Here is a 9,948-nt window from a genome sequence, read left to right on the forward strand (position 1 = left end):
GTGCAGAGCAGACAGCGAGGCTGAGAGATTGCAGTCCTGCTGCTCAAGCCCCGGCGCGTGCTCCACGGGAGGGAGGCCGTGCACAGGGCCCCAGGCTCCCGTCCGCTCCCGTGGGGCAGCCCCCGCACCTCTGCCTCCCCCCCCCCCCACATCTGCTGCAGAAGCCTGCGAGCACAGGGCTGGGGTGCGGCCAGGGAGGCGGGAGGGACCAGCCGCCGAGCGAGAGTCAGAGCCGCCCTGGCGGGACGGGTTGGGGGGTAGGACAGCCTCACGTACTCGCGCTCACCCACACAGCACGGAGCACGGCCCTGACAGACAGGCGGGCAGGGGGAAGGAAACCATCTCGGCTCCTGACCCCCACCGCCTCCCGGGGACCTGAGGAAACCGGGAGCGAGGAAGGCTGCAGGGAAGGATGGGGAACGCGGGGCACACGCCACGGGGAAGGGGCACTGACTGGAGCCCAGTGGGGCTCCCAGCAGGAACCCAGCGGCCCAAGGAGCGGGCAGGCCTGTCAACACGGGACACGAATCACCCCTCAAACTGCAGTTAAAGGGCAGGCAACCGGCAACGGTTGCTAGCTCCCTCCTGGAGTCACACAGACAGGCCCAAGGGACAGACTGCAGTGCCCACTGGACCCAGAGGGGGCTGGCGCCAGGCCCAAGCACCCTGGGTCGGAAATCAAGGTGTGAGCCCGGGGCCCAGGGAGAGACGCTGTGGTGCTCAGACCTGGGGGCAGGGAGCCTCCACACCCTGCACCCACCATCACAACCATCTTCGCCAGCGGGACGGGGGCGTCCTCACACCTGCCCAGGTGAGTGGTGCAAACCACAGTGGCCTCGGAAGCCCCACGTGGGTGCCAAGTGCTGGTGTGACTCCTCCAATGCTTCCACAAGACATGTGAGGGCTTTGGTCTCTATCATCAAATACTGTTTATGCTTTGGAGACAAGACAAAAATACAGGCACTTAAAAACAGTGCAAACTAGACAAGTCAAATATACCCCCAAAGGTGCTCTGATTTTTGCATTTATCAAATGTCAGTCAAATAGTTAAATATTATTTAAAAGAAACTGTTGACTGCTTGAAAAAGAGAAGGTACTATCTCTTTTTAGTGCACTTTACACTCACATGTGTAAAAATCTGTGTGACTATTATCTAAGCCCTCTTTCTTTTATTCAGAGGCCTCATGCTCTTTGAAGGGATGGCATAAGCTACAGATGTGTTATCACCACTACTTGTTCTCATTCTTACAACATAATCAAGCCTGCATTCTACTTAGTTGAACTAGTGACAATTTTTTAAATATGTTTATTAGAAAACATAAATAATATTGCTTTTTTTTTTTTTTTGCTTGCACTACACGGCTTGTGGGATCTTAGTTCCCTGACCAGGGATCAAACCCAGGCCCTTAGAAGCAAACGTACAGAATCCTAACCAGGGAATTTCTGATATTACTATTTTAAATGGTAATTTTTTTAAAAAAAAACCCTCAGTAGTCAATTCAGCTGAGACTTGGACTCAGCAAAGTAACACTGTCTTTAATAATAACAGTATTCCACTGTGTCAGGCCACCAAGCTGGAGAAACCTACAGCTTCTAAAAACAACGAGGGTTACAACTAGGACTGCCATTATCAACAGTTCTCCCACCAGCTCATAAAATTCTTTCAAAAACACAAAAAAAAATTGGTGTTTTGCTCATGGTATAAATTCAGAGAGATTCAGGTGAAGTCCTCCATTTCTCTTGACTCCCACTGTGAGTGCAGACGGAAAGATGAGGCAGCTTCTTAGTCTATCAACATTCCCTCAACCCTGAAATGACAACCTTTCTCATGTGATCTGTGTCCTGGGCCCATATCCACTCAGCCCCACCACGTGTTTGGAAACTGTTAGAATCCTCCCTGGTTTCCACGGTGACCGTGCCCTGGAGTCAAGGACCAGAACACCCTGGTAAGGCAAGTACAAGGCGGGGGGAGGCTCAGTCACAAGGGTGGGCCCTGGTCTCCCAGAACGGACCCTGGCACTGCTTCGTGTTTTGCTCAGACAGCACTTAACTCAGATGCAAGTATGGTGATCTGAACCCCGGCCTATTTTCAGGCAAAAGCAGAAAAGGAGATTCAAGAAGACCCGAAGTATTGACAAAGCAAACGTGCCTTTCCGGGATGGAAGACGCCTCGAGGCGGGAAGGCTGGTGGGCCATGGCTCAGGCTGCTTCTTCACCCATGTCCCTGTTCCCACCCACCACGGAGAGACTGTGCTTCCTCTCACTGGTCTGCCACCCGGGGCCATTAAAATACCAGCTATTTCAGAGAACATGCACATCGCTAAACTGGCTTCCAGCCGTATCTCAGGTTAATTACTGCTCTGAGCTGGATTAAAGCCACAGCCCCAGATAGAAAAGGCATCAGCCTCCCAGGGTCAACTTCAGGGGCTGCTCTGTCCATTTACGAGTTGACTATATTTCACTGTTGAAGTCAGAATTGACTTGCACCATTAATGTAAAGTCCTTTCCCCTTTGGAGACCAGGTCAGTTTTTCTTCTGAAAATTCCTTCCCCCAAACAAACTTCCAAACACATCCTTTGTACTGTACATTAGGACACTGCAAAATGGGCTTTGAGAACCACCTGGGACACAGACTGCCCATATCACACAAGGGAAACTTTGTTCTTTCACCTCCTCAGGCAAGAATAAGGAACGCTCAGAAGGCACCCTTCCTTACCTGTCTGCTACTCTAAATGTCAAGTTAGATGGAACCACTCTTAACTTTTTCTTATGAAAGTAACCCCTCCTTCTTCCCTTACTCTAAATCAGACTATTTGCTGTGACAAGTCTCAAGCAAAAGCTAGCATCTTCAGCGTTTGTATTGCTACATTCAAAAAATCTGATCGAAGCAGAGAGGCATCTGATCAGAGGGCGTGAACACAGGAATCTGTGAATGCTATCGTGGCATTGCACTCCTGCCATCTCGGGAAGGCTAGGTGTCCAAAAACAAGTTGTCCATTTCTAAACATCAAAATGCCCTCTGAGAGGCCAACCAGATGATTGAATCCGACAGCCAGAACAAACCCCAGTTTGGAACATAACTGCCCTCCTACAGACGTCCTGTTCTTGGGAACGGGAGGGACAGGTTCTGCCGGCACACAGGATCATCTGCCGGGACCTGCACCCTCAGGGCTGGCCTGCCCCATCCTGGGGTCAGCGGCTGGAGGAGGCCGGAGCCCAGGACCCAATCCCAACACTGGGTGTCCTACAGCGTGCTTCTCAGCCACTCTGGGCCTCAGTCTTCCCACCCGTGGAACGCAGACAGAAACGCGCGCCAAGTAAGCACACACAGGGCGCTCCAGGCGTTGCCGAGGGAAGGCATGGGGCAGAGCCGGGGTTACTAAGGGACGGTCCTACCTCCTGTCACTGGAATCTGTACACAGAACACACACCAAAAGAGAAACTCGATTTCACGTGTGATAATTTTTAATTGAATAGAGAGAGAAATCACCCCAATCTGTTTTATAACTATTAGCTCATTTCCTCCAGCCCATCACTCTCTTGAACTGCCCTCACAGGAACCATTACTAGTCACATGAGGTAAGAGGGCATGTCCTTGTGTTTTCTGAATTGCAGCCGATACTCTGGCAAAATAAGTGAACCAATCGCTCTCTTATCCACCTCCATACAGGAGAGTTGACACCAAGCGATCACTGAAAACCCTCAAGGCTTTCTTTTCTTCACATCGCACATGAAGGCCATGTTAGAGACAGATGGACCCTGATGTTTCACACCTCAGCGCTTCAAGTCCAAAGTCCAGTTTCTTAGACTAATATGGGAGTCACTCACTTATCAGCTTAGAAGCTAACAAACAAAAATGTTACTTAATATGTGAACATAAGTGTTTCCAGGAGAACCGCACCTCTTTTCACTTCCTGCCCTAGATACTTAAAAAGTGGTTGTGGCCAAGCTGTTAGAGAAGGCATGAGTTAAAAGAAAAAATTTCCTTCGTCCTTCTACAAACTCTGTTTCCAGCCAGCAGAAAAGAGCATTGACTGTTTTCTACTTCTCCGGTTTTCGGGCCTCCTATCAGCCAAGATGTGAAAAATAAGTCCAGCTGGGCCTACATTTATGAAGGTCAGTTTAGACTAAGGTGAAAACAGCTGCCAGGTGCTTTTATACAGCATAGAGGGTTATCTGTCGTGAAGTCAACTGTTTGCTTTCTCGGGAAATGGAACGTCTAGTCAGAAGAGATAAGATAGGTTCTTAGCTAGCTGAGCCTCACCAGGCCTGCATCTACCAACACACATCTAGATGAAAGCCTTGCCCACTCCTTAAGCTTTTTTTCTGCCTCTCCACAAATGAAACATCCTTAAACTAGCAATATTTGCATATATCTAGGCATATCTTAAATATCTGCCACCCAAAGCCTGAGGGTTCTTTTCAGTTTGGGTCCCATTTAATTACAAACATGCTTTCATTTAAAAATCTTGAAATTCTAAGGTATTGCTCACAGAGGTGTGGTAATAGAAACCCTTCTTAATAAGACCATGTGTAATGACAGCTCAGCTGACCCCATCTCTCCATACTTCACTACCTCACTCCATATTCCTAACTTCCAAAAATTCTAAGAAAAGGGGTGAATAACTGCATTTGCAAGTTAGGTAGTACTACATGTAAAACACAGAACAAAATAAACTCAGAATGCAGAAATTATTATCATGTAAAAGAACCAATGATTGCCACAGAACTCATCAAACCACGTGCCCCGGGACGATGAGCCTGGGGCTGCACCCTGCCCGAGCTGTGGGCCCCCTGCTGCCCTTCTTCAGGGGAAGCCGGGGCTCCAGCAAGCCTGCACTTTTCACGGCATTCAGAAATTGTCAGTGGGGGCCAGCACCACCACCGAGGAAAGGAGAAGGAAGACTATGATGAATTGACCACACCCCCACACCTCCCTGGCGCACTCACAGAGGATGATCTTGGTAACCAGGTGCGAAACCAGATGAGCGTTTAAAAGGAGAGATGCGAGACGCCGAGATGCACAGCTGAGGTTCGCACAGAGAGGAAGCCATCTGAGCACTGCATTCATTCCCTGCACATTCCTCCTGAGCCTGATACATTTAACTGCCATCTCTGGATGAGGGAGACAGCCACACCATCATCCCACCCAACGCCCCTGCATCTGTGGGGGCGCCCATTGTCGGCACCTCCCTCTCCCAGAAGCCTGGGGTTCTCCTTGCACCCCAGGCCCGCTGCACAAGGACACCAATCAGCACCGGGGGAGCAGGGCCAGAGCAGCAGGAGGAGGAAACCACCAGCAGAGAAAGGCTCACAGCTGGAGAGAAGGCGGCGGGCAGCGGGGCTCTCACTCAGGGAGGGGCAGGCTGCTCACCACCACACAAGAGGCAAAACCAACAGCTCCGGACCCCAAGAAGCAAAGATGGATTTGTGCTTTTGTGGCAGGAAGAATGCTTTGATTTAAAAATAAACATCATGCCATCTAGGTGACAAAGCACGCCGACTGCTCCTGGCAGCTCTCTCCTCAGCTCTGTGTGGGCTCACTGGTGAATGAAAAATACGTGTGGGCAAATCGAGAGGCAAAAACAAAGGAGAAAAAGAAACAGGCGCCCATCTTCAAGGCCAGGTAGGTCTGACTCTGGATTCTCCAAGCTACATTTGCACAAAAGGTGGATTCTGTCCTGTAGCAAATGAAACTTGTGTTTCTTTAGCAAAAGAGGAAGATCTTTAATATGTATGACTGCCTTTAAATGTGGGGGCTGCCAGAGCAGGTTCACAAACTAGCTTCCCTATAACTGAAGAATGATTTAAAGACAAAAGGCTCAAGTTCACAGCAGCATAATGGAAAAAGTACTGATCACCCGAACAAAAGGATGTCCTAAAATCACAGAGAACGGCAGAGAGAGGAAGAAAGAAAACCCAAAAACAAGAGAATCGCTAAGCTGCCCAGGACAGAGCTACCTGACAGCAATGGTGTTCTGGCCACAAGCAGAGTTGAGTCAGATCCTTGAGAAGGGGTGCCTTATTCCTGCCCCATGCGCCTCTGATAACCATGTCGTAAATAATAGGCCACCATATGCCATAAGAGAGTCTTCTGCACCAGAAGGACATGGGCAGAATAGGTGCTGAAGGTCAGGAGGCTAATGTGATTAAGGGGGAGAGGGCGTCCTTGAGGAAAGGGCGAGGTGAGATGCCCCCTGTCACTGAGATGCTGCCAACAGTTGCTGTGGACTGTGGCACGTGGCTCAGAGCAATGAACATACACTCACACATGGTAGTTTTGTCAATCTGGGGTTTCAACAAGCGCTCCTTCACTGTCTAAATGTGAAAAGGCCCCTAATTCAAGGCAAGGCATCCTGTGCAGAAACAGCTGGCCTCAGGTCTTGGTGACATTTGACCCCTGATTCTAACCTGTAACTCTAGGACTCAACTTACAAGGAAAAATGTGTATCACCTTGAACCATGTGTTCTATAGACCTTAACTTGAAGTTGAGTGTTAACAGTTAAATAAATAAATAGGTATAAGTGACATGGTTGGGACCAGATCTATGGTCTCTGGGTATGTCTTTCCTTGTCCATCATTATTTGGAATACTGCAGTTGCTATCACCATTATTTACAAGATCCAGACGGCTGAGAAAGAGAAAAATGGCAGCACATGCCTTTCATGGGTGACCATGGGTCCCCCTGCACCATCTGAAGACTGTGCATGTGAACCCTGAGGACACAGCAGCATCCCCTGGGTGAGGACGGTGCAGGGATAGAAGGCTGAGTGCACAGGACCTCGGGAGTGGATGTGGGTAGGCTATGGCTACATGCAGCCCCAGGCTGGGTCCCCCAGTGGTTAGACAACACTTCCATCTGGCTATCTGTGCACCCCGCCATGGTAGCGTCCAATCATCCCGGAATCCAGCAGGCTACACCTATCAGCTGGAGTCCCTGAGACAGTTCAAAAAGGTCTGGGTCCCTAAGGTCAACCCACACCAAGACTGCATTCAGGAGGCTCCCTAGAAGCACATCAAGAACAGAGGGGGAATAAGGGTTCCCTTAATGATACAAGTCAACTTTGCTGGTAACCAGAACACCCCTGCCATGTCGAGCCGCGCTGTCCTGGGCAGCTTAGCGATTCCCTTCTCTTCACTTATGTCTGCCTTGGCTTTTCTTGTGCTCCCTCCCTGAGTCACTGCCTCCTTCCTCCTTTCTCTACCATTTCTGAAAGTCATAGAGATTTTCAGCTTGCGATGATCGGGCAGTTACAATGGAAAGAGAATAGTCGAGGACCAGCTTCGCCTTCATCCCATGGAAACTGCCCTGCCTGGAACACCAAGTGGCCAGAGTCAGCTGACCCTTGTTCTCCCTGAACGTGTGTGTGGAGGGCGGTGTCTGGAGAGCTGAGCAAACAGCTCTCACAGGAGGTGACATGCCAGTTCCGGCCAGATGAAGGAAGGAGCACAGCCCAGCGAAAGCTGACCAGCACAGCCAGGCCTCTGTGGCAGCTCTGGGGCAAGGTCCTGGAGGTCAAGGCAGAGTGAGCCGGCCCCGAGCCTCCCTGGTGGGGCTCAGCGGGGCAGGTCCAGCAGGGCCCGGGGTGGCTCGGGGGAAAGTGGCTGGACGACGGGACGCCAGGTGCGGGGACCAGACGCGCTGTTCCCCCCAGGACCTCCCCGGGCAGGCGAGGACCTCCTCCTGGGTGGCGCTGGACTTCCCCGCGCTCGCTGTCCGCAGGCCGGGGCTGCGTGCGCGCCCAGAAAAGCCAGGGCGGCGCTCGGGCCCGGGAGCTGGGACGGCCGAGCCCACCTGTGTCGGCAGTCCCCGGTCTCTGGGACAGCATCCCGGGGGCGGCAGGGCGAGGCCCGGGCCGGCTCTGCCCGCAGCCCCGCGGCAGGCGCTCCTCAGGGGCCAGGGGCCGGGGGCCGGCGCCCGCGACCCGCCTCAACCGACCCTCCTCAACCGACCCTCCTCTACCGACTCTCCTCAACAGCAAGGCAGGCGCGCGTCGCAGGCCGCATGGCGGCGGCCCGGCCCTCCCCGCGCCCCGCCGCCCCCCACTCCCCTCGGGGCGGGGGGACGCCCGCGCGACCGCGAGGCTCGGGGGAGGCCGCGCGGGAGGGACACGCGGCGCGGACACGCGGGGGCGCCCCCGCAGAGCGCGCGCCCGCCGCCGCGCCCGCGACCCCGCGCCGCGCGCTGGGCGCCCCCTCGCCCCCACACCTCTTCTCCACCCCTCCCCACCCCCTCTCTCTAGAAGCGCGCCCGCGCCCACTCAGGCGCCCCTCCCCCGCTCCCCTCAGCCACACGGCGCCCCTCCCCCACCGCGACCCCGACCCCGACCCCACTCACCGAGCAGCCCCGGGAGCGGCCGGGCGCGGGGCGCGGGCGCGGGGGCGGCGGGCGGGGCGCGCGGCAGCAGCAGCAGCAGCAGGAGCGCGAGCGGCGGCCCCATGTCGGCGGCGCTCAGTCCATGGCGGCCGCTCCTCCCCGCGCTCCCGGCGCTGCCGCGGCTTCAGCACCGGACAGCGCCGCCAGCCCCGCCCCCGGCACGCCCGGCCACGCCCCTCCGTGCTTTGTCCCGCCCCCGACACGCCCGGGCCCGCCCCTCCGCGCCCGGCCCCGCCCCCGGCACGCCCGATCCCGCCCCTCCGCACCTGGTCCCGCCCCCTCGCGCCCAGTCCCGCCCCTCCGTGCTTGGTCCCGCCCCCGACACGCCTGGTCCCGCCCCGACGCGCACGGCCCCGCCCCGCGCCCGCCCGCCGCCTGCGCTCCCAGACCCCCGCTAGAGAAGCGGTCCCTGAGGCTAGCTCCGAGCTCTGGGCCGCCTGTGCCTCCTCGCTGCGTCTCCGGGCCTGCAGGCGCCCCCGTCCCCCTCATACCCCACGCTGGGGCCTGCGTCGGAGCTCCTGCAGCGCGGGCAGCGCAGGCCTGCCCGAAAAGGGGAGGGGCGCCGTGTAGGGGTTGTGGGGGTCCTCATCCTGGGACTGAGAGGCCATGGGAGCCTAACCTGGGGGTCAGCGGGGACGGGCCCGCAGACCCGGAAGCCACTCTGTCCCTGAGCGCCGGTCCGCCAGGTCGGGATTCCACAGCAGGAACCCGGACCGAGGTGAAGTCTCCGGAGGCCCTTCCCTCCTCCCTGCAGCCTGCCCTCCATTGGCCGCTGTCGGGGTCTGGACGGGGCGCTGGGGACCGTGTGTTCCTCCCCAGGAGACTTTTTCTCTCTAAAGACCTGGGCACCGCATGTGGGGATCCTTCAGCGGATGGGGGCTGGGTGTGTATGTGTGTGATTGTGTGTGTCACAGAGAAGTGAGGTGTGTGCGAGTGTGTGTGTGTCAGAGAGAAGTGAGTTGTGTGCCTGTGTGTATGAGAGAGAGGTGGGCTGTGTGTATTCATGTGTGTGTGTGAGAGAAAGGTGGACTGTGTGTGTGTGTCAGAGAGGTTGGCTTTGAGCGTGCATATGTGTGTGTGAGAGAAGTGGCCTGTGTGCATGCATGTGTGTGTTTGTGTAAGAGAGAAGTGGGCTGTGTGAGTGCATGTGTCTGTGTGTCAGAGAAGTGAGGTGTGTGCGTGCGTGAGTGTACGTGTGTGTTTGTGTGAGAGAGGTGAGCTGTGTGCGTGTCTTTGTGTGTTAGAAGTGAGGTGTGTGTGTATGTGTGTGTCTGTGTGTCAGGAGTGAGGTGTGTGTGTGCATATGTGCCTGTGTGTGTCAGAAGTGACGTGTGTGCATTACGTGCGTGTCTGTGTGTCAGAAGTGAAATGTGTGTGTACATGTGTGTCTGTGTCAGAAGTGAGGTGTGTGCATGCATGTGTCTGTGTCAGAAGTGAGGTGTGTGTGTATGTGCATGTCTGTGTGTGTCAGAAGTGAGTGTGTGTGTCTGTATGTGTCAGAAGTCAGGTGTGTGCATATGTGTGTGCCTATGTGTGTCAGAAGTGAGGTGTGTCTGTGTGTGTCAAAAAT

At 54.8% G+C, this 9,948-nt stretch overlaps 1 protein-coding gene across 2 annotated transcripts in view; it reads right to left on the reverse strand.

Moving 5' to 3' along the window:
* PTPRN2 (protein tyrosine phosphatase receptor type N2) overlaps window positions 1-8,469 on the reverse strand; it is a 601,207-nt gene extending 592,738 nt beyond the window's left edge. For both annotated transcript variants that reach the window (XM_065938706.1, XM_065938705.1), the window contains exon 1: window positions 8,340-8,469. In XM_065938706.1, coding sequence (XP_065794778.1) covers window positions 8,340-8,442 — 103 coding nt within the window. In that variant the 5' untranslated portion in view covers window positions 8,443-8,469. The remainder of the gene's footprint in view (window positions 1-8,339) is intronic.
* Between the last annotated feature and the right edge of the window lie 1,479 nt (window positions 8,470-9,948).

The sequence above is a fragment of the Muntiacus reevesi genome, chromosome 6, assembly GCF_963930625.1.
Source record: "Muntiacus reevesi chromosome 6, mMunRee1.1, whole genome shotgun sequence".
NCBI classification, from domain to species: domain Eukaryota; kingdom Metazoa; phylum Chordata; class Mammalia; order Artiodactyla; family Cervidae; genus Muntiacus; species Muntiacus reevesi.